The sequence below is a fragment of the Gymnoscopelus braueri genome (genome assembly GCF_963280865.1).
Source record: "Gymnoscopelus braueri genome assembly, chromosome: 6".
NCBI lineage: Eukaryota > Metazoa > Chordata > Actinopteri > Myctophiformes > Myctophidae > Gymnoscopelus > Gymnoscopelus braueri.
The window spans coordinates 44655429-44680933 of NC_137607.1; the positions used below are offsets into that span (position 1 = coordinate 44655429).

Sequence of the window (25505 nt, forward strand, 5' to 3'; positions counted from 1 at the left end):
GTAAAACTCTTGTCTACATGCCGTGACATTCAAAACCAGCCAAATAAGGTGCGTGGCTTCAAAATGTATCCCAGCTGTATTTCATTCCAACTGGGATTCTGCTGGGCTGATCTACCAGTAAATCATTAGGATTCTCACTGTGTTTTCTATCTGGCCGTTCTGTTCTCTCAAACCCACTGTGCTTCTAAAAGCCTAAATGACATGCCTAAAGCATTTTGGGTCTTTGGTTGGGAACATTTGGTTACATACACACACGATACCAGTCAGACAGAGCTCCGTCCTTCATACTGAGTGCATCTGTAATTCCCATCTTCCCATTACCTTGTGGATATTGAGCGTTCCTGTAATTTGGTGGTGTGGTGTTGAAAATGACCGCTGTGTCTGTTGCCATGAGTCATGAGTGGTTTTTTTTGTCACTGATTGCTGTAATTGACTTCCCTCTCTGCCCCCAAAAATGAAAGAAGCTCCTTACAGTAATTTGCCCATAACGTGTGTGTGTGTGTGTGTGTGTGTGTGTGTGTGTGTGTGTGTGTGTGTGTGTGTGTGTGTGTGTGTGTGTGTGTGTGTGTGTGTGTGTGTGTGTGTATGTGTGTGTGTGTGTGTGTGTGTGTGTGTGTGTGTGTGTGTGTGTGTGTCACACACACGCGTGTGCGCGCTCACGTGTGTGAGTATCTGTGTACAACAGAACTGTGTTTGGTATCTTATGGGAGAATGTGGACAAAACAAATGCTATTTTGTTATTCTCTCCAATCCCTTGAAGGCAGAAATCCAATTTTGGGGGGAGTAAATAAGTTGTATGACTGACAGAGATGATAAGTGGAGGAGATGAAAGTGAAAAAAGACTGAATAACATACTGAATAAAAGACTCAATAACCAACTTGTCACTTGTTGACAGTTCAAGTAACTTTATTTTCAAGATGAACACCAATCAACCAAGGAACAAAGGTTTGCAACTGTATTAACTGTTAACCTTACATTCCTTTCCTAGCTTCTCTCCCCAGGGCTATTGTGTATTATAGGTTTATTGAGCCTATAATGTGAGACATATGGAGGCAAGGACCTTATGCAGAAAATAAAAGAAAGTATTAAATGCTCGTGCTTTTTATTGATTCCGTTTTCTGTCTTCTTTCTCTTTCATAATATCTTCCTTGTGGGTTCACTCACTAACTGGAACTCTCCCAAGTGAGCTGTTTTGCATCCGCACACAGCGCTTCCCGTCCCCAAGAGTCCTTCCCCCCTTGTCTTCCGGGCAGAGATGAAGAATAGTGGCGGGTGTACCAATATTCTTTTCACAGTTATCCTAGAAAATATGTTACAAAATATGCCAGTGGCTTTCTCGCTGTTCAATAGAAAGATACGGCCATGGCCATAATCTCTGAAATGTAACACATCTTAAACTAAGACACCACCATGTGAAGCTTCACACACGACTTAAAAATGTTTAGTTCAATCTATAAATTCAAGAAAATGTTTAAAGATAATATAGTAGATAAATATAAAACTTCATTATAATCCATAAAATATTATTACTATGTGAAACGTCCACATTTTTGTCTTTGTTTTTGTCTTGTAGTGTATTTTGCACAAGCGTGACAATATAGCTGAAAGGAAGTAGAAAGGTCCAGACCAGTAATGTTCCCCAAGTCGATTTATTGGATAAAACAGAGTACAGAACACAGGAGTCAGCCCTGCTGCTACATGGTGTGGCCGGAACAGAACAGAGGAGCAAGAAGAAGGGACGGTTTCTATGTCCTCACAGTATTTATATGCAGACTTCACATGTGTGTCTATGTACTTGCATACATTGCCTTCGTGTGCGTTGGATGTGCACGGAGCTAGGTGTGTGTGCTGTGTGTGTGTGTGTGTGTGTGTGTGTGTGTGTGTGTGTGTGTGTGTGTGTGTGTGTGTGTGTGTGTGTGTGTGTGTGTGCTTAAGTAGTTTGGTGTGTGTGTGTGTGTGTGTTCATTGTGCAGAAGAACAACACCCCAAGATCCTAGAGGTCAGCTAAGGTCAGATGCCCTCTGGGAAGCATCCTTTGTACTGGACAGGTTCTCTGGAATGTGCGCTGTAGACCACTCAGTATCCAAACTTATGTCTCTGTGTGTGTGTGTTCAAATCTGGCTCTGTAAGTCCATAAATGTGTATCATGATACCGCAGTCTTTTGTATCGATGTTTTGCCATTGTTTCTGTTTTATGTATGTTATAAGGTAAAAAGGGTAGGCGTAGGCTTCAGCCTACACCTTTTTCGGTCCATGTGTTGTTTTTGTACTGTTAGTTGTGACTGACTCATGTACATGGTTTAAGACCGAAATAAAACCATTCATTCATTCACACTCATGACTAAGCTATAATAAAATGACATGTGCCTCAACATTTACGGGAACCACTAACCAAATAACAGGATGCACAATATCTTGAGAGCACATGGAAACAGTGATAGACTGCTGATGCAAATCCAAGACATCTGGCTCTAATCTCTAATTAAACATCATCAACTTTTTTATTTACCATATTTTATGTTTTATTTCTCCGACTGCAAAGTTACACTCTAATGTTAAAACCGTTTCTATGCCCCTAAGAGATGCGACAGGCCTGTGTTCATGTCCATGATGTAGATTACATTTTATAAAATATTTGTTTTTATTGTAAAGAGGAAGGCCAAAGAGGAGGTTTATGGATGTGGTGAGAGACAAAATGCAGGTGACATTCACCGAGGAATACGCAGAAAACAGAACCAGGTGGAAACTGATGATCCGCTGTGGTGACTCCGATGGGATTTAGCCGAAACAAAAAAGAATTATAATGAAAACTGTATTTAGGAACTTTTGGTTTCTTATCTAAGTTTGTTAAAGATTAGAATGGCATCAGAATTAGCCTCAGAGACAGACTTTACAAAATCTGGCATAATACTAAACAGTGACTTTTTACTTGGGTTTATAGAACTAGTGTTCGACTGGATTTTTACTAATAATGTTGTTGTTTAACCTTTCAAATCAGTAGTAAAGACAGTGATGGTTAATAATACAAATGTTGCAAAATTACACAGATTGTGGTGGGCCCAGTGACCACAACGTCTACCGATTTACAAGCTCAAGGCATAGTGATGTGAGGTGTTGTGAGTGAGCTTGTACATCTGCTATTTTCAAAAAGATTGACACATTTTGAAAGCTTGTGAAATGGGACATTTTGCATAATGAGTAGCTACTTACTGAACTGGTACTTTATATATTAATGCCAATACTTGTGTAGGCTACTTTTCCTCAAGTGAATTGTCTGAGTAGGCCTACTTCTTCCACCACTGGATTCACACTACTGTTACTGCACTTTTAGTGATAGCCCTCTATTATTGCAAACCTTGTTCCGTCACCTAAGCTGGAAAGGACAGATTTGAGTCTCATTGTGATTCCATGTTTTGTTTATTCTGTTTAAACAATAAGGCTCTTTGTTTAGAATGTAGAGCTATCTACCATCTATTTGTTTGTTTGTCTATCTGTCTAGTCCAAGAGTCTGATTCAATCAATTCTTGCTCATCCATTGTTGTCCCACTCGTCTGTAAAATGGTAAATAGACAACATGAACAGAACAGAACAGAACACAGACTCCAGTCCAGAGAGCAGTGGTGGAAAGTAAGTACATTTACTCAAGTACTGTCCTTATAACTAAAAGTACAATTTTGAGGAACTTTTTACTTTACTGGAGTATTTCCCATTTTCAACTTTTACTTACTACATCTCTGAGGAAAATATTGTAATTTTACTCCACTACCTTTATTTGAAAACTTTGTTACTAGTTACTTTGTAGATTTAGAGTTTTTATTACTAAACATCTAAACATACATTAACCACTTAAGTTCTGTAACTATTTCGGCTATTGGAAAATAGCAGATCTACACTAGGCAGCTTGTAGATTGGGTATTTTCAAAATATTTGTATACATTTTGAAAACTTGAAATGGGACATTCTGCATAATTTACTTTGACTTTCGGTAGGCTTATATTTTGATGCCAATCATGCCAATACACTTTTACTCAAGTAAAAAAAAAACATTGTGGTATTGATACTTTTACTTAAGTAACAATGTTATGTGAGTACTTTTTACACCACTGCCAGAGAGCATCCAACAGCACCGAGTGGACAGGAGTCATTGACGTGTGCAGACTTGCAGTTGTTTGAGTCGATGAGAGCCGATTCATGAATCATTTCCGATTCATGAGCGCTCAGTAGCACAAGCCTACTCCACAACAGACTCGTTCGTTCATTATTTTTCGCCGAACACTAAAAGAGGAGGGGGAAGCGAATTAAGTGACTTTTTGCGGTGGTAAATGGTAGACAGTTGTGTAGACAGCTGTTTCTTATGCTTACATTGTCAACTTGGATGCAGGCTGCTTGTCATCATCACTCTGTCCACTGATGTGACGATGCGTCACCGCGCTGACAGAGGACACTTCTGGAGATGGATTGGAACTAATTATTAAGGTGCGTAAAGTATCCTACGCGGCTACGCCGCTTTGCACAAAGACAGTTAACTGTATCATTGTTTTGTGGAGGAAGAACTTACGCTGTGCTACGGCGAAGGCGAGCAATGTAGGCTACTATAGACCCAGTATGTGTTTACTAACATTGAGACTGGATGCACAGGCGATTGTTTCATGCAATCAATTCTCAACCTGTTGTTTTGGGGTGCACCCCAACCCCCTTCTGTGTGTTGGCTAGTGAGGTGAGTCCTAGGGGTGCGTTCGAAAATACAGCACTGAGCGCACTGGCCAATACAAACTAATAGGCGAGTGTGCTCCGGTGCGTCATTTTCGAACGCGCCCCTAGTGAGACCTGACAGAATGGGTTTCATTTGGAGCCAGTATGACGTTTGGAGCCAGTGTGACGTCGTCTTAAGGGTTCTATTGATACATTTAATTAATTGTATATATTTGCGTATGCATATGAATCCTATAAGTATAGTCCGTTTGATTCTGTGTATTTTTTTCTATCCTGCCAAGTTTCCACGAAAGTTGGATTATTTGGCTTTTTTGTGTTCTTAAAGTTTGTTTGTTTATATGTATTTATTATTATCTCTCATCAACTACATTACGCGCAACTTAAGCCTAGTTAATTTCTTCAGAATTCAGATGAACGCGACGGACACCTGTTATTGATTAACACCGCTGTGCAGCTGTGTATGGCCTTGATGTAAGGTGAGGCGAGAAAGTGAGAGTGAGAGTGAACACACACATTCTGCAGACTGCAGACACAAAATGACACATGACTCCCAAACTGTCATACTAAGCAGACTACAGTGGTTTCAAACATTGCTTATGTTAGGGACCCCAAATTGATAGCCTATTCGTCCTTGTACCCCCATCTGAAAAAAAATTGTGCCAGGACTCTCATAAAAGAAGATTTGTGTTTTGTTTTTTTAATGATCATTACTTACTTATTTTTTGTTAAAGACTTTTCAAAATATTTCAAAAATAGCCGATCTACAAACTCAAGGCTATTTTAGATTTTGAATAGCCGAAATATAAAATAGGGATAAAGTGGTTAAACTGATATATTAACCAATTTCGCTGGAGACCCACTGGAATTCCCTCAAAGACCCCTGGGGGTCCTTGGACCCCACTTCTAGAACCACTGGACTACAGTAGGCTACAGCAAAGCATGACTCACCTTATGACATTACAATAGACATTTCATTTAGGCCATAGGCTGGAATTGGCATAATGATAGAATAATTGCAGAACTTTCAGACTGCAAGCAAAGTAAAGTAATCTTTACATCGTCCAGTAGTTAAGAAGTAACTGAAGTGGACACTGGACAAGCACTTTGTGGGAAGTTCTAAGGAACAGCTCTGTTTGAACTGTGATAATGGATTACAGGCAGATGACCTGGCTCTGCCTGGGTTCCCTGGAATGTTAACAATGAAATCATGTTGGCTATAAACATGTCAAGACAGCTGATTCAAATTAATTCCAAACACGAATGTGTATATTTAAGCGTGTCAAGTGCAGGTTGTCCTGTGTAGCCCATGGATGGATAGTAGTGGCCATAAAGTTGCTGTAAGTTTTGTTGAAATAAGTGTTACGTGTACATATTCTAATCATTGCTAGTATAGAAGTATAGTACTCTATACTGAACAAACACTATAGTATAGTAGTATAGAGTATTTGTTCAGTAACAGTGGTCTCCCTGTCTCGCCAGCTCTATATTTCAGCCAGGTCAGGATACCAGTTTCATCCAATCCGGAAAGAGAGTGCTCATACAGGACTCAGGATAAACAAGTGAAATTGGAAGTGATGAAACAAATAAATAGGCAGACAAAATTGGAACTAGAACACAAGCTGATAAATTAACTTTGTAAAAACCCAGATGCTTTTACAAAGAAAAATACCACATTTGTTCCATTCCTTTTATAACTCAGTGGGTACATTTTTTTAAAGGGATGCTTGAACTATTCATTCACATTAATTTACTTAAACCAAGCTCACAACGTGTAAATATACGACGTGTTGTGAATGTGTAAATTGGATTTTCGGCAGGCGATAGAATGCAGATCAGGCTTTATAACAGCAGATGCAGAGCTCTCAGCATGGAACATTATAAACTACTACACTACACCCTCCTTAGCTCTCCCCCACTCCTCTCAATTAAGTTCTGTGGTTCCCCATTACTTTGAATAAGAAACCAAGTACAGTAGGATAGGCTTGCAGATGATGGACATTGACGTATTGATTTGAGCTGATAACTGGGTTCTTCAGCCTAATGACACACTCACCAGGTCATGGTGGGCACATGGCGGCTGGCGCCGGCACTCTAGTCTGTCTCATATCCGTGCTCTCTCTCTCCCTCCTTGGGGGAGGTCAGTCACATAACCTGATAACTGTCAAGAGGATGAGGATGTGAGAGGAGGAGGATGCAATAAGAGCTTGTCTCCCTCCTTTCCTTCACTTAAATGTACATTAATCACTGTACATTCGCTAAGACGTTAGAAGTTTCACTGTACAGAACCACCAGTGAATCTGTCTAATTACACCAAATGTTCACTCAATAAGAACCTCCACATATGTCTTTATTGACACTCCACACTAGGGGTGTTGGAAAAAAATCTATTCATGTAAAAATCACGATTCTGATTATCAAAGATTCATAATCGATTCACAATTTCAAAAAATCTATTAAAACAATTATTTTATTTGATATATATTTTTTTTTTACTGATGAAAGTTACAGGAGTTCTTCCTGTATGGTGTGTGATCTGAAATGTGAGTTTACCGTAATCACAGTAAACATTATTATGTCCTCAATCATATTCAAGGGCTTAAGGGGGAAAACAAAACTAACTCCAGTCACTTTCAGTTCAGCACAGCAGAGGGGAGGTGTGTGTGTCCAGGGGATGCTCGTTAATGTTGCTTTTATCAAGGCAATTATGTTGTGTTTCTGCATGAAATAGAACTACACCTAATCTAAGATACCATCAAAGCCAAGAATTTTTACAAGCGACCCTCTCTGGTATTATAAAAACAATTGTTTGAGCTGTTGGAAATAACTTGGCTTCACTTGGTCGTTAAAGTCCAGATGACAACAATATGACTTGGAATTAGATTGTTAATCGTATCGTGACCCCAAGAATCGGAATCGAATAGTGAGATAGCAGATGATTCACACCCACTCCACTACCAGGCAGTACTGCAGTAGCTCCTGGGAAGAAACAGTAGAGCTACTGTACGATACACACCCATTTTTAAATCCCTGCATTCGCTGCCTGTTTGTTTTAGAATACATTTTAAGATACTTTTATTGGTTTTTCAACCACTAAATAAATCCTTTCTGTGACGCGCATTGAGTTGCATTGTGTGAAATCTGCTATAAAGTTTGGTTGATTACATTTAGTTTAGTTTGACTCGCTTCCACAGATGAATGTTGTTAAAATAGCAGATAAGCTCGTTGTGACCTTGTAGATCGGCTATTTTCGCCGCTTTCTTATATTATTTGACAATTTGGCCAACGTTTTTTTATTATTTTTATTATAGTATAAAGGTCATAACATTTCGCTGTCATCTGGGGACCCTAAAACAAATCGAGTGGGGACCCCCTGGGGGTCCTGACCCACAGGTTGAGAACCACTGCTCTACGGGGGATCGCATCGCATCGCAAGCCCTTCAATTTAATATATGTATTTTTCATTTTCAAAAACCTTCTAGCTCATAATACGTCACGATGCGATGCGTTTGAAGCTTGTAGATTGGCTATTTTCACTATTTGTCATACATTGAAGTTTATAGGACATGAGTGTTTTTAAACACCTCTTTCATTAATCAAACATATTAATCTTGAGTCACAGCCATAGAGTTGTTTTAGAAGTATAATGGTACTCTATCAGAGCTTCATTGCTGCTTAACTTAACACAGCCAAGGACACCATTGTCCCTGTGACTGATTACATTATACTGATGAGAGGCATTCCAGCAAGATAGATAATCCAAATGAAATATCCATTCACCATTTAAAAGACATTACACTTCACAGGCTTTTTTTCCCAATGTAATTTAATTTCCAACGTGCTGTGGAGATACAGGCTTATCCTTCTATACCATGGTGGATTTACTTTGCACATGAGACATTTTCAACTTCTTGCCTTGACTTCCTGTGTCAGTACTGTCGACCAAACTCCATTTCCTGACTAGATAGGATGCCCCCCCCCCTCCTCTCTCTCTCTCAAATACAATTTCAATTTGAAAACTAGAAGAAAACTATGTACAAATTTCACATCAGCTAATAATTCAAAGCATCAGCAGGTTGAACTTCTTTTACGTTTTGAATTATTAAGATGAATCAGCGATTTCAGCAACTGACATGCACGCACAGACATGGTTCAGGTCAGGGTTTTATATGGAAACTTATGACTCGTAGAAACGGGTCGCAGTCTGTGCAAAATGGCAGTGTCCGTGGAATGCTTTAAAAATATCTATACAGTGACGTTTCTAAAATAGGATGCGTCCCATGGATGCAACGATGATGAGTTGAATGTGTGTCCTTTCTTAATAATATGCATCACGGAAGCATAATGTTCAACATCACTGCTCTCTGTCCCCCAACCTCCCTCTCTCTCTAAGCCCCCCTTGGTATATCTGCCTCCCACTCTCTTTCTTGAACTCACTCAGCATCTCTCTCTTTCTGTGTGTGTGTGTCTGTCTGTCTGTCTGTCTGTCTGGCTGTCCGTCCATCCGTCCGTCCGTCCGTCTGTCTGTGTGTGTCTCTCTCTCTCTCTCTCTCCCTCTCTCTGTTTATTTGTACAAGTGTGCAAATATTAGCATACTGATCATTGTCCCACATGTGCTTTGATATGGTATCGAAAACTGACTTTTACTTCCATTACTTTCAGCTATCATTGATTGAGTTTAAGACTGTAAATAGTAATTATTTTATTTTAAGATTGGTTAGACTTGTAATTACTGCTGACTATTGAATCCGCAAGTTGAAAATTCAACACAGCAGTTTTGCCACGATTGATTCCACATGAAGTCAAAGTTGTCATTGTCTGATTTAACTTATAACAGACTCACATCTTGTGTCCCTGTTCCACAGCATAATGTTGTTTCCTTCTAGGGTTCCAGTTTAATTTATCTCGTCTCGTGTATATCCTTGTCCGTTGCTGGTCCAACAACAATTCGCCTCAAAAGGCTTTTTACAGATTGCAGGCAAATCCTTTCTCAAATCTGTAATGTCGCAGAGTAATGTGACTAATGCTTAACTTATGCTCTGTTGTATGACAGTGTCGCTGGCTGAAAATAGTTTATCAGTCTACAGTGTCCGAGTTTCCGGACTTAATCACATTTCAAACCACCTAGGAATGTGGTTCAGATCTGATTTCCATGTGTTTTTGCTGTTTAGACTTGATAAAAACCAATATGATTCCAATCTGTATAGGCCAAAAATCTGATTTACACTGCCTGCCAGTCTGAACATATATAGCCTAAATCTTACTGTTCTTTCCCCAGGGAGAAACGACCAGACAGAGGAAAGGTGGTCAAGCTCGTCCAACTTCCAATCTTTTTTCCATAAGTTTCTGAAGTGAAAACCCACCAGCCAGCAGCAGTCACCATGAACGTCTCTGACCTCCCACTGGCCAACGAGACCACCCCGCACTGCTTCTCCATCAACAGCCCCCCCTTCCGCTACAACCACACCATCACCTCGGCCTACTTCTCGTCCGTGTTCACCACGCTGGGCCTGAGCTCCAACCTCATCGCCTTTGTCGTCCTCATCAAGTCGTACCAGCGCACGCAGAGCCGCTCGCGCTCCTCCTTCCTCATCTTCCTCTGCGGCCTGGTGGTGACCGACTTCATGGGCCTGATGGTGACCGGCTCCATCGTGGTGTCCTTCCACGTCACCCACTTCAACTGGCGCCAGCTGGACCCGCACTGCCACTTCTGCAACTTCATGGGCATGACATTGGTCTTCTACGGCCTGTCCCCGCTGCTGCTGGGCGCCGCCATGGCCGTGGAGCGCTTCGTGGGCATCAACTGCCCCTTTTCCCGGTCCGCCGCCAGCGCGCCCAAGCGCCGTGCCGTCCGCATGGTGCTGACGGTGTGGGCACTGGCCGGCTGCGTGGCGCTGCTGCCCCTGGTGGCCCGCGTGGGGAGCTACCACATGCAGCTGCCTGGCTCCTGGTGCTTCCTGAACATCAGCGCCCAGGGTGGCGACAAGGCCTTCTCACTGCTGTTCTCGCTGGTGGGCCTGCTGTCCATCGGCGTGTCCTTCGTGCTGAACACGGTCAGCGTGATCACGCTGGTCAAGGTGTGCTGCGGCCAGGACAGCGGCCAGCGGAGACGCGACTACGAGGTGGAGATGATGGTGCAACTCATCCTGATCATGGTGATCGCCTCCATTTGCTGGTGCCCCCTGCTGGTGAGTTGTGTGTGGTATATGCATTTGTGTTATATGCACTAATAGTCTGATATATATATGCACTCGTTGACTTCTGTATTATGCACTAGTTAATTTTCTAGATATGTGTAGAGTCTGTAGACAGTATTGTGTATGAGCAAGCATATGAATGAGTTTATGCATGTTTATGGCTATTTGTAACTTTATGTAACCATGCAGGCAAGGCTAGATTAAGAACAAATCCTTATTTACAACTGTGGCCTGGCAAAAGACAAGTGGGGCTAAAAGAAAACAACAATCATGTTAAAACAATACAAACAGCACAATATAAAACAACCTAATGTACAGAACATTAAAATGCAGGCGAAAAAGCTAACACATTACCGCAGAGCCGAAAAGCCAACATTAAAGACAGGGCTGTTACAGTCTGAGGACAGCAGCATTTGTGTATGGTTATTTATTGGTATGCATGTATCCCAGGTACCTCGGAGCAGTCCAAGATGTGTGTTGCACAGCACTGAGCAGTGTCGTGGCGCGCATGTGCATCTGTGTGGGAGACACAATGAGCATGCATTCTGAGTCAAACAAGTTAAATATAAAGTCAGTAGTAAATTAAATATGACTGCCTGCTGCCAGGTTCAGCAGAATAGCTGCCGTGCTGATTGACAAGAAACACAATGCCAGGGGCTTGTTAGTAAGCTGCCACAAGCCAGCACTGTCCAGGAAGTACTGTTGGCCTTGTTTCAGCGTGCGTGTGTGTGTGCGTGTGTGCGTGTGTGCGTGTGTGCGTGTGTGCGTGTGTGTGTGTGTGTGTGTGTGCGAGCATGTGCTATGCAAGCGTTTGTATTTGTTTGTATAGCAATTATTGTACTTGCATGTGTGTGGGATCTCAGATATGTGTAGCTGTGACCGTGTAAGCATTGTGTTTATGCGCGCTTGTGTGTGTGTGTGCGCATGCTTTTGTATATTTGCTTGTATGCTATTTATTTATGCTTGCATGTGTGTGATCTCTGATATGTGCGACTGTGACCTCGTAAGTATTGTGTGTGTGTGTGTGTGTGTGTGTGTGTGTGTGTGTGTGTGTGTGTGTGTGTGTGTGTGCGTGTGTGTGCGTGCATGTGTGCGCGTGTGTGTGTGTGTGTGTGTGTGTGTGTGTGTGTGTGTGTGTGTGTGTGTGTGTGTGTGTGTGTGTGTGTGTGTTTGTGTGTGTGTTACTGGATGATAAGGCCTCTGGGAGAGCAGACCATCTCCGGCTGCAGTCAGGCAGAGGGGGGATATCCGCTCTCCCTCTCATCCTCCCTGCTCCATCTCTCTGATCGCTCTTTCTCTTTCTCCCTTATGGGTCTTTATGCTGCATGGACTTTGATTCAATATTAAAACAACAAAACAGTAAATTAGCAATATGGTCATTTGATCTGATCTAACCCCCAAATAAACAATGTTAATGTTAAGAACAGTAAAGAATGGTAAGAATGGTATATACTGTAAGTATGCACAAGTGTAACACACTTTGGGGTGCATATTTCCACCACATAACTCGATGAAAATGCTGATGTTGATTCAGCATTTCAATAGGTAGAACATATTACGTCTGATATGGCTAAAACATAGTGCGTGCTTTGAATAAATCTGTCCCTCAAGATAAAGAAAAGATACATGCAAACTCTCCAGATTATTGTAAATGAGTTCTTAATTATCTTACCTGGTTAGCCACTTAAACCCTTTATACTTGGTTGACCGCTGTCCCCCAGGGCTCTGTACTTGGTCCCCTCCTTTTTCCCCTCTACAGTCGACACCAAATCACTTCGTCGAACATTGCCGATCTACAAGCGCATTATGGTGTGAGCTTGTTGATCAGCTATTTTCGGCCAATGTTTGTCTATTATCGACACATGTTTGTCTGTTTTGACATGCCCAGAATAGGGATGCGAGGGTTCATGTGGTTAAATAAAGGCAAAATAAATAAATAAAATAGGAATGTAGCCGCATTCTAAGACATTTTTGTGTTCATGACAGCCTTTAAGTGCTAGGTCTAGCTCTATTTATGAGCAAATAAACACCACTTTTTACATTCAAGTGGCTTCCCACCCACTATGTGACCTTTGGGGTGCCCCATCTCCTCACTGTTAGTCTGGTGGATACCTAAATATGTCCGTAAAAATGACAGATGTAAAATATTGTTCATCTAAACGGTGGCCTTTGACTGGCTGAATTCTGTGATGTTATAATGAGCCACTTTCCCGTAAAGGGTAGAAAATGACATTGATTACTGGTCTTATCATCACTTCATGCCTCATTTCTTCTTAGCAATGCAGTCTCCAGTTTAGCTGAACAGTGAACACAGATCACCCTTGTGCACATACACAAGACAACTAAAGCCTCTTAATGTCGAGCTGAAATGGCATTTTGTGAGCATCTAACTTTAATGAGACATAACGTTGGTTGGGAGGTGTTGAGAACAGTTGAGCTCAACTGGCTTCAGAATCATTGATTTGACAGTAAAAACTATCAAACTAGGCAGTCCTGATCAAATAAATAATGAATCAAGATTATGTCATTCCCTATATTTCTCACCTCAAATGTTTTCAGAAACATTTTATTGTACTGTTTATCTGTAAAAAGGAGATTGTTTGTAACGTGGCCAGCATGTTGGATACAGATCACTGCTGTAACTGTGTACAGCACTGCCCTCTGTTGTCTGTAGCATAATGAATCTTAGCTCTGTGTGGAAGATTGAAGCTTCACAGCTCAGTAAAGCCTCATTTATACTGTGTAAAGCTCGCTTGTTGATCTGCTATTGTCACTTCTTGAAACATTTTGATATAAAAACATATTTAAATAATTATAATAATATCTCAAATTCATATAGCGCTTTTCTAAGTACCCAAAGACGCTTTCCATGGGGGGGAGGAGAAAACACCAAAATAATATATATTGTTCATTAGATATAATTATTATTATTATGTAGGAATGCATATTTACTCTTTTATCCATGAACTATAAAAAGGTGTCCACGACTCAAAATGTCACGACCCTGTGTTTGGGGAGACACTGGTGTGAGACCCAACCCTCTCAGACAGATCTTTGTCTCATCTTTTGGTCATTTGTAACATCTCACACATTGTGTCTCATCTTCTGGTCATTTGGAACATCTCACACATTGTGAGTCACTTGGATCACACCTCCTGAAATGTCTAGCTGCTCACCACCACCACACATCATTGTCTCTCACAGTTGATTGGTTGACTATAAATGCCCAGAGTCATGAGTGATGAGCTCATGACTTTTTCAGTATGGTCCGGGTATCCCCAGGGGTCCAGGGGTCCTTGACAGTGTTTCAGTGGATCCCCAGCCAAGTGAAGAAGTGTAATGTCACTACTCACTATAATTCAATTCACTTGAAATTATTATGCAAAACATTCATGATTCTAGCAACATCACCACTTCAAATCTATTTTTCATGTAGCCCGTTTATGAACAATTAGACTATCAGTAGTAATTAAACAAAAACATATTTTCAGATCAGATTCCCTACAGTGTCATTTGAGACGGGGGTGCATGGCCTAATACATTTGGGCTCTGTGACCTGAAAAAGTTTGAAAACATCTGAACTAATTTTAACACCAATAACCTACTGTAAATCGTGACAGCTCTTGACTCCAGCCAGGACCATCTCTCCTTTTCCTGGGAAATGTAGATATTTCTATCCCATTGATATTTCTATTCCACAATCTCAGAATGCTATATAGAGTCTGGAACTACACCTCCCGAAATCCGAGACAGGAAGCTGCCATCTGTTCATCTTTTCCGTTCACGAAAATATCTTAAAATATCTTAAAATTAAAAATTTAATTTCTGCTAAGCAGCCAGGTGTATATATGCTTAGATGATTTAATAAATTTGCACGACTGTTAAGACAAAACGGAAGTGGGGAGGAGGCATCACATCCGCTTTATCGCTGGATCATTTTCAGAGCTTCTGTGCGCCAGACTGTATGACGGAAGCATTAGAAAATAGTGGGAGGCAAAAGTCTGGCTCGTGAGACTAGTCTGATGATGAATGGTCACTGTGTTTTCACTTTTGCAGACAAAAGCATCTACCATCTACCTTATATTATTACCCATTCAATCCGGGAACGCATCTGTGTCATTTTTTTCTTTGGCTATTCAAAAATAGCAGATATACAAGTTCATAGTGCTGCGCTATGAGCTTGTAGATCTGCTATTTTTGACAGATCTTGAAAATGTTTGCAAATCTTTGAATATATATATATATATATATATATTGAAAGCGAACATTTGTAACTCAAATCTTTGCTCCTGGGGGTCCCTGGAACAAAACATATTGAGATGGGGGTCTGCGACCTAATACATATCTAAAACTGTTTTCTAAATCCTAACAGTATGTTGCTATGTCAGTGGTGCTCCAACTTTTCCATGTCAAGGACCCCCAAAATTATATGTATTTGGCTGCGGACCCCCATTGCAAAATATGTTGTTCCATTGACCCCCCCCCCCCCCAGAAGCACAGATTGGAGTTTGTTTAAAACATATTCAAAGATTTGCACACATTTTCCAAGATTTTTTAAAAAATAGCCAAAGAAATCTAAAATGACACAGATGCGTTCCTGGTCTTAATGGGTTAAACAGGTCTCTCTTGTTCCAAATAATGTTTGAATACAATTTTCCAATGATGTCAAGTGGGAGCAGTCTGGTCGTGTCAGGGACGAGGATCGTTGTGGTTGACTCAATGTCCTGCGTGCTGTATGTAAGGATAAGGATAAATCCTTTAACAGGTCCGTTCATGAAAGTCCTTGCGGTCTTGTTTCCAATGAGGGCCTGTGAGCAATTAGGGGTTAAGAGTCTTGCTCAGGGACAAATTTCATTTAATCGACACATTTGCTGGCCTGGCCTGGAATCGTACCTGGGGCAACCAGGGCCTCTGGCTCCCTAGGCGGGCTCACTAACCACTCAGCTATGACCGCCCCTATATGTGACATTTCAAAACGGGTCATAACCTATTCCTTCCACCACAGGTTACCAACTCATACGGGACCATCGGCTGCTGGGCGCGGGCACTCAGGGCATCACTTGACTGCCTTGTTTTCAAGTGGTGTAAAACAGTGGTTCTCAATATTTTCAGGCCGCGACCCCCCCCCCCCCCCCCCCCCCCCCCCCACAATAATCATATTTGAACTGGGGACCCCCCAAAAATAATAACTGGGGACCCCCCACCCTGAAAAGCAGTCTGACTCGGTTCCACAGATAAATATTGTGAAAATAGTCGATCTACAAGCTCACATTGCCTCGTTGTGGGCTTGTAGATCGGCTATTGTCAATATTTTTGCCTCTTTCTTATATTATTTGACGATTTGGCCAATGTTTGACCAGTTTTTATAGTATAGTTTGTTGATGACTTTTGATGCAGTAATGCTATTTTTTTAATCTAATTTATTTTTCTTTCTTTTTTTTTAGGTATTAAAAAGGTCTTAAAAGTTACTTTACTGTCATCTGGGGATCCCCCCAAAAATGATGTGGGTTCCCGACTCACAGGTTGAGAACCACTGGTGTAAAAAAAAGTCATAAATTACCCATTCTCTTAGATATTGAGCAAAAAAGAAAAAAGAGTGGCATTGACAAATGTTTGAAAGTAGCATTTTATAACCCACCGCTTTGTTTGATGTGTGCTGTCCCCGACCAGATACATATTCTGAAGGGCGCTGTAACCAAAGAGCCCGTAAAACCCCATCGTGTTTTGTTCTACCTAAGAATGGCCACCTGCAATCAGATATGTGACCCCTGGATTTACATCATGTGTCAGGAGTCCCGACTGAGGCGAGTAGAGGGGAATGAACGTAACAATCATGACAGCATCCTCATAGCTTTGGGCTGTGATTGGCTAGCTTTACCCTTTGCCTACCTAAAAAAGAAACGCTAATGAGATGGACTCATCTGCTCATCAAAGAACTCCCAGCTTCCAAACTACGTTACCCATGAGCATGCCTCAGGGTGCATCCGCTGCTGTGAATAGATAGTCCATTCCATTCCCAAGCTAATAATCCATCCACTTTGTGTGGTTTCATCTTTTTTTTCACCAATAATTAATAATGCCCTGTTATGTCTGCTTTCATAAGCTGCCCCACTAACACATATGGCTGCTCATCAAACCATAATCACCTCATCTCACAAGGAATGTCTTGAATGCATGCATGCATGTCTCTCTGTCTGTCTGTCTGTCTCTGTCTGTCTCTCTATCTATCTATCTGTATCTATATATATATATATATATATATAAATATACGATGTAAACCACAGGAGGCATGGTTGAATTTTGAGTTGAGTTTGAAGTAGAATTTTGAATTTGGAGGAACCCCAATGAAAAGCCATTTTGCAACTCCTAAAGAGGTTCGTTGGCATGTTTAGCTCCACCAGGACAGTGGTATTACTAGTAACTTGGAAATAAGTCTCGAGGCATGCCTCACATCACATGTAGCCATATGCACAGTAGCCACAGCTTGCAAGGGCCACCATCTCAAGGAGATTGCAGCTGTGCCGACCCTGAGGGGACCACAACAAACATGCGGTGTGTGTATTATGGTGATCTTGTCATTGTTGATATTTATTTATTTGTCATTTCCTGTCCCCTCCCTGTTCCTACCTTGTACCCTTCTTTTGTTTTCTTTCTCATCCTCTCTCTCAAATGTTCTTTCATGTCTTGAACCACTTCCTCTGACCGCCTCATATTTAATTTCCCCAATCTATCATCCTCTGTCCCTGTCTCCATCCCCTAATCTCTCCATCCTAATCTTGCTCTTTCTTTCTCTCTTTCCCCGTCTCTCCTTTATTTCCTGCACTACCTCCATCACTCACTCCTTTAAAATCCTTGCCTTCCTCTCTCTCTCTCTCTCTCTCTCTCTGTCTCCCATCACTCCTTCCACATCCGACTCTCATCCCTCCTCAACTTCCTCCCTTCCATCCATCCATCCATCCATCCATCCATCCATCGGTCCATCCCTCCCCCTTCCATTAATCTCCCTCTCTTTCTCTTCTTATCTTTTCCCAATCTTCCTTTCTTTCCCACATTCCTTCATCTCTCTCTGTCCTCTCCTCCCTCCATAACTCTCTTCCACCTCACTTCCTTTCCATCCCTACATGACTCCCATCATCATCTTCTCTCACCTCCCTCCATCTCTCCCTCCTTTCTCCACTTCTCCCTCCCTTCCTTCCTCGTCTCTTTTACTCACCCCCCCCCATCTTTTTATCCTGCCCTCCCATAATCCATGCATCCCCCCATCATCTCCATCACCACGCAGGTGTTTATTGCGCAGACTGTGTTGTCTGGGGGCCGACTCCGGATCATGTACCTGCTGCTCTGGGTGCGCTTTGCTACGTGGAACCAGATCCTGGACCCCTGGGTATACATCCTGTTCCGCCGGGCCGTGCTCAAACGGATCTACCCCCGCCTCGACTGGTCCCGGGGCTCCATCATGACCCTGTACCCCTCCATGAGGGACACCGTGCGCAGGTTCACGCGCGCCTCCCTGCAGGAGACGATCGGGCCGGAAGGCGAAGCGGTGAAGAGGGCCCTAACGACCTCGAAGCTCACTCGGGCTCCTCCCACGCCGTGATTCCCCTGCGTGGTTGTCGCTATAGGTAACCATTCGACAACGTCACTGGAGTTTTGTACGTTTGTTTGATTGCGTGGAGGCGGTTTCGATTGGGCCGTTGTTTGCGCCTGTGACGTTTGCCTGTGACCACAGTGACAGAGGACTGTTGTTGGACAGCATACTTGTACCTATACTGGACACTATATGATAAGACATTTAACACTGACGTTCTTATCCACAGTGATCTGTGTGGAGCAAATGGGCTCAGGGGCTTGTTCAAGGACACTTTTTACAGGACACCTCGGCTGTTGACTGGCTACTACAGGTATTTAACCTGTGATCTTTCAGTTACAGTACACAGGACAGTCTCTGCAACAATGAGACTGCCTTGCCACCCAATAACTGAATCTTTACCAGTGTTGGATTGTATCTCCTCTTCAATGACAGTGGAACAGACCCTACGTGCTATTTTGGTCCCAAGCTTTCCGTTGTTATCTCTAGACAGTAGCTCATTTTACCTTCACAGACAGCCGTTTCTGAATCAGAATGCATCCAACTTGCTGGTATTGTGTGCTGAGGTCAAGGGAGCTTATTAAGTGCTGAAATCGGAGATGTAAGCATTAAGCAGCGCTTGACAACAGCATCTGGAGTATGTCAGGCCTTTTTCCTTTCCCCGTCGTGTGTGTGTGTGTGTGTGTGTGTGTGTGTGTGTGTGTGTGTGTGTGTGTGTGTGTGTGTGTGTGTGTGTGTGTGTGTGTGTGTGTGTGTGTGTGTGTGTGTGTGTTATCTCAGCACATCATCACTGATCCAGAGCCAAACCGCACTCCAAGATTGGGCCGGCCTGTCATAGACTCAATAACTTATCAGCCCAAGTCGGCTATCATATTCCATAGATGGTGTGTGCAGCTGTTCTCGAAGACAGTATAGCGTCAGTAGCTATCTAAAACATTTTAAGACAGAGGGGGAAAAAAACTAAACAACGGCTATTATCAATTGTATCGTATTTTCCTTTTCATTTTGCTGCAGCTGTCTTAATGTGATATTCCACTGTGGTCGACCCAACCTTTCTGAGCTTAGTGGCTAAATTCAACCCTTCTACATACATATCGTCTTTGTCGGGTGGAAACCTCATATGTCCAAAACTGTTACTTTTCAGGATTCAAATTCAAAAGTAGCTAAAGTAGCAGATCTACAAGCTCAAAACGTGCCGCGTTTCGAGCTTGTAGATCTGCTACTTTTGGTGCTTTTGTGTGATGCTGTAGTATGATCAAGTAGGGCGTTTTTTTTTTTAATATGGAGATGGGAGGTTTCTGCCCGACAACAGCGATATACAAACATTCAAAGAACATTCAGAGAATTGTAATCTACTGTATGTTCGGGGTCTGGAGGTACTTTAACAGTAGCTCCCTAAATCAGCTCATTCCTATGTTCCCAGGTTCCTACGTTCCCTAGATTTATATGGCACATAATGGCAACATATCAACGGGTCCTATGTTCCCCAGTTCTACATGATATGTGCTCTCCCAGAGTCCTACTGTATGTCCACAAACCAAGGTCTAATGTTTATAGGTTCCTACTGTACTGTATGTTTGCATGGTCCTATGTCCCTAACATCTTATGTTTACTGGGTCCTATAATGCCAGGTTGCTATATATTCCACAGCTCTATTATATGTATAGCACATAATGGAGACCTGATGTGGGCTATTGTAGGAGCTTGACTTATTTATGCTGATCTTCAAATACCAATCATAACAATCCTGTACGTATACTGTAGATTGTCATTCTTCCCCAGTGGAGTGTAGTAGCCTTTGATTAAAATGTGTTAGCATGTGAATCTACAGTAATTGGAACCAAATTATGCACAAACACAATTGTGTCAGGAATATGTCAGGAAAATGTGTTTGGATGTGTGGGCATCTTCAGGGAACATAGCATGGTGTCGCACATACAGTAGGGTAGGGCTGTGGGGAAATGAGTCCCTGACAACATAAAACCTTTAGAAAAGTGTTAGTCAGAGGACCCCATGGGAACATATGACTCACTGTAGCATCCTGAGAAAATATTTGGGAACTTAGGACCCTGGAAACCAGCATGCTATAAGGCTACCTATAGTCATTTCAAACAGAAAATGTATCTGCTACAGTGAAATATTTGTTTTTATACCAAATGTTTTAAATTGGATTTGCACATTTTTTGTCAGTGTTCAGGTGATGTATGCTAGTAGAGTTATACATAAATGTGTATTGTATTGCATATTAATATGGAAATGAAAGTATTTGGTGCAATTTACAAGATTTTAATCTCCATACCTGGAAAACTGAAATTTTGAGGTTGGCATACCTTTTCAGATATTCCAGACTTGAGAGAAGCTTTCAAAGGAATTCAAATTCTTTGCACTTTACTTTCTTGACAATGTGGTTTCCACAAAAGAAGACAATTGAGGACACAATGGGTGGGGGGGGGGGTGTAGGATCAAATCATTAAAGATTTGATGCACTCTTTAGATTGTCAGTATTGCAAAATGTTGGAGGAAATACTTTATTCTCATCCAAAGATAAATACCATTAAGTGTAATAAAAGCAGTATTTATATGCAATGTATTTTTCTGCATGAAAGGTTAACTTACAATATATGAAGACTAGAAATATTAACTAGTGTTTGAAATTGGTCAACCAAGGACTTACATTACCCAGTATCCCTTCAAAAAGTATTGTTTCTTTGAATTATTCCAGTTAGGTGAGAGTATCACCTTTCTCAAAATGCGTTTCTCATGTTTGGAACAAAACCTCCATAGACTCCATAGACGTTTCAAAATGTTTCTTTAAACATCTTTGTGAATTGTTTTATTGATGTGTACCTGACATAAAACATCGATCTATTATCTAGCTGATATTAAATGTAAAAGATATTGAACATCTCTTGATTAAGATGGCATGCAATGTTCTGTGGAAATAAATACTCTAGGACTACTGGAGGTGTATTTCTCTGTTTTTGTGAGGCATGAAATATCTTGACAAATACACGTGTCGTGTCTAACCATTTTTATTAACAATTGATACATGTGAAATATGCCTTACATCTTCAGGTCTCCACAAAAGCAGTGCTGTAATATACACAAAGCATCGATTCAAAACGTTATCACACAAATACCTGTTGTAGTAGCAGGGAACAGCGGTACAATACATCACTGACAGATAAACGACCCAACAGACTTCTGAAACCAAATTTTATACATTCATCATTCAAACCTGGTACGTGAGTTTTTTTTTTACTTCACACCAAATGTTGAAAACAATACTTATTTACATTCACCTTTTTAATCAACAGCCAAGCTATGAGAAAATATAAAAGTGTCATCATGATGACAGATAAGCTAGTGAGAATATGATGGATTAAGTGATACACATGAAGACCTTCATTTTTCAGGCAAAGAAGACGGTGGAGTTAAGGAGGATGAATGGGTATGTATTTTGCCAGTTATTTTGAGATATTTTATTTGATCTTAGTTGGGTGGTTCCTTTGGTGTCTCTGTTCACCTCTGATGTACGCACAACAACATTCCTGGTTGAAAAACATGTCTGAATTCCTCATCACACTGACCGTTTTTTGTTTTTTTCACTGTGGGAACATTGAGGGGTTGTGATTCCCTGTTGACAGCAGTAATTGCTTTGGGAGATGCTGGAATGTATGTTATGGCTGTAGGCGTACGGCTTTATAGACTTCCTACATGCTATATCTGCACTCACAGCTGCAATGCCAGTGTTTGATTCTATTCCGGCTTTTCTCCCATAGGGTTCACTCTCCTGTGGGTCTAATTAAAACAGGTGGTCTTCAGTCAAATGAAAAGATCCACCTTGACAGGTAGTTCTATCAAGTATTGTGTTGTAAAGTCCTAACCTTTACACAAAGTGAAAATAGGTTGGGATTTCTGTTTCTTCAACTCCAGATCAATTTGTTTCTTGAATACAGTGACATCATGTCACTGTATTGTAAGTGTATTTGTGTCATTTGAAGATACTGTATCTTTTGAGACCTGGGAACTGCGTTCTGGTTAAAATGCCTTGTGGCTAAAGAAATCCTAATGAAAAAATGAAAAAGTCAGCACAACAGCTTTGCTCGGACGAATATTTTATTAAGCACAAGTGTCAGTACTGACACTTGTTCTTAGTAAAATATGTGTCTTAGCAAAGCTGTTGTGTGGACTTTTTTCATTTAATTTTTTTTATTTATTGTGTCCAGCACCAGCGACCAACTGGATGTGCACAACCTCCACTTTTGATAAAGAAATCCTAATCCCTGTATATCTGGATTACCAGCTTGTACAGGAAGTGCAGATTTAGTAGCTGGTGGGTTGACTTTACAGTTGTAGCATGACCCACTCAATTATCTAACTTCCTGCTTCCCTAGATCAGCTGATACTTTTCCTCTGAAGTTCTGCATCAATGTTTCTCTGCATGTTCTGCCCACCGAGTGACATGATGGATGAGTGTATTTGCATGGGAAAATGCCCTCCAGGATTTCACATGGGAATTTGGTTGTTAGTACAACCACAGCTCTTTGATCTTGTGTTAGATTTATAGAAAATTACACCATTTTTTTTTTCATTTTCTAACACATTTCTAGTAAATATGATTCATTATGAAAATTATTGTCCCCTTAAGTTTTTTAAAGGAATATCTTTTTTTTCAAATCATACTACACTTGGGAAAGTTTAACCCCTTCAATATGGGACAGCATCAGGTCTATATATAGCAACATACGTTTTTCAGAAAACGGGTGGATTTAGAAGGCGTTTTTAGAATCGGCCTCAGGTATATAAGACACTATAATTGGTAAATATTTACTAACATTCAAATACATGTCTTGATCTCTTAAGCCTCATTTATGCTCCGAAGTAAGACAGTTTTGTGTGCCGAAAATATCAGGCCTACATGCTCACAACGCGTTGCAGATGCAGCGCGTTGTGAGCTTGTAGGTTCGCTATTTTTGGCGCACACAACACCGTTGTACAATGAAGTAAAATTAGGCTTCATTATATGGGCATTTGAAGCTATTATGGCAAAGACAAGGAACTGCACGGGGAACGTGTTAGAGAGCTTAGAAAGAACAGAAGAGAAACACTGATCTAGTTTTGTCATTGAGAAGTAATCGACATCTCTAGATTCTGCCGTTCTTCACGTCTCCGATGGCGCCCCACACGTCGAACAGGAAGACGTCAGGGAAGGCAAAGTCCCCCAGAACCGAGTCCAACGCCTCCGCAAAGTCGTCAGGGTTGTTCTTGTCCTTGCCTGCCTCCACTATGGTGGTCGCTGCAAGGACATGGTGTTGAGGAAGACATTATATTATGCTATTATGGTTGTCTTACCTTTATATGTTACCATCACTTATACTTATGTAATACAATATAATATGACATGATGACATGATATCTGTGGTAACCCCCTCTAAAGGTGCATTCACATCAGATGTAGCCTCGGAAACCCATGCTTTTTTTTTTGTTACAAAAGAAAAAAAGCCTGGGAGAGCCATGCAGGAACGATGGTCTTAGGACTTTGTTATCTCCTAACCAATCAGAGTGCAGACGGGCGTCGCTCTAAATTTGGTGACGTCAGCGTGCTCCGTGCACAGGCCGGGGGGGGGGGGGGGGACATAGATTGGTGAAGCAATAGGAAGCCCCGCACGAATCCGGGCGGCTGGGTTTGGATCCTCCCTTCAAGACCATCGATTGGGCTCGTTCTCTCAGTCTACATCAGATGCGATCATCGCTTGAATCGCGAGAAATGCATGTCTCTTCTTTTGTGTTCACACCAGATAACAACAATACTTTACACACACACACACACACACACACACACACACACACACACACACACTGGCTGTCACTCTCGATCACGATTTGTGCTGGGGTGAAAGCCTTTTTTTATGTTATATCTTCACATTGACTTTGAATCACGTCCCTCACATTATTTGTCATGTCTGACATGAAAGCACCGTATGCAAAAAAAAACTAACAGTAATCCAAATGTAAGCATCGGCTGAATCCTGCCATCAGACACTCATCAGGCTTCAAATGAAGCCTCCAAATTGTTGTGAACATTTATGATGGGGTCAGTAATGATGCTGTCTGATTAGCGGCTTTAACAACATAAAGAACCAAATTCAACAACTGAATTCAGAGCAGAATCTACCAATAGTCTATAGGTTCTCCTCAGGAATGTGTTTACAAACTGCAGTCTGCATCAGGTAACTCAGTTTCATTCATTATTGATAAATGTTCACTGTTTTCTTCCTCGCCGTCAGAAGCTCAAATGTTGGCTTGCATACTCACAGGAGTCATGTTTGGCTCAAAATATTTGACCATTTGATGTGATGGTCTGTCTGTAACATTATATACAGTATTTAACATATCGGGCCAAACATTGCAGTGCTATATTGTCCCCTGTGCAGTGGGATTTGTTTTCATGTTTTTTGTTTAATAAAAATAAAAAAGAATCCCCACACAACACATCTTGCGTGCTTGTAGGATGGGCTACTTTCAGTGAGCGACGCTGTCTTACAACAGAATATAGATTAAGCAGAAGGCCTTACGGCAATGTTGCCAGGCCTGCTTATTATAAGCGACTTTGGACTAGTTTTTCTGTAAAGTTGCTTGTAAATAGTGGTTGCGTTTTTTTGGGGCATGTACAGTGTAGTTGCTTATTTGGGCTTGCTTCCTAAATGTTGGTTAAACCAGTGGTTCTTAAACATTTTCATGTCAAAGCCCCCCAAATGAATATGTATTTGTCCACGGACCCCCATCTAAAAATATTCTGTGCCAAGGACCCCCGCACCAGATTTGTGTTGTTAACATGTTTTAAAAAAATATTCTAAATGTGTCATATTTTTCACAAATTTGAAAATAGCAGATCTCCAAGCTCACAACGCATCGCAGATGTGACACGTTGTGAGCTTGTAGATCGGCTTTGTTCAAATATCCGATGCCTCTAGGTTTTTATTTATTTAAATAAATTAGGTTTAAA

At 41.3% G+C, this 25505-nt stretch overlaps 2 protein-coding genes across 3 annotated transcripts in view; one reads left to right on the forward strand and one right to left on the reverse strand.

Moving 5' to 3' along the window:
• Positions 1–4251: 4251 nt before the first annotated feature.
• tbxa2r (thromboxane A2 receptor) lies at positions 4252–19887 on the forward strand. 2 transcript variants are annotated; one of them, XM_080431298.1, is made up of 4 exons: positions 4252–4477; positions 9990–10899; positions 16579–16712; positions 18191–18514. In XM_080431298.1, the coding sequence occupies exons 2-4, from the start codon at positions 10093–10095 to the stop codon at positions 18366–18368; spliced, it is 1119 nt and encodes a 372-aa protein (XP_080287424.1). In that variant the 5' UTR covers positions 4252–4477; positions 9990–10092; the 3' UTR covers positions 18369–18514. The 2 variants fall into 2 exon arrangements, with proteins under 2 accessions (XP_080287424.1, XP_080287423.1); XM_080431297.1 differs by lacking the exon at positions 16579–16712 and having other exon boundaries at positions 4253–4477; positions 18191–19887.
• A 3756-nt stretch (positions 19888–23643) lies between these two features.
• gipc3 (GIPC PDZ domain containing family, member 3) overlaps positions 23644–25505 on the reverse strand; it is a gene marked incomplete at both ends in the record, with an annotated part of 29963 nt that continues 28101 nt past the window's right edge. Inside the window, one exon of the mRNA XM_080430792.1 lies at positions 23644–23795. Coding sequence (XP_080286918.1) covers positions 23644–23795 — 152 coding nt within the window. The remainder of the gene's footprint in view (positions 23796–25505) is intronic.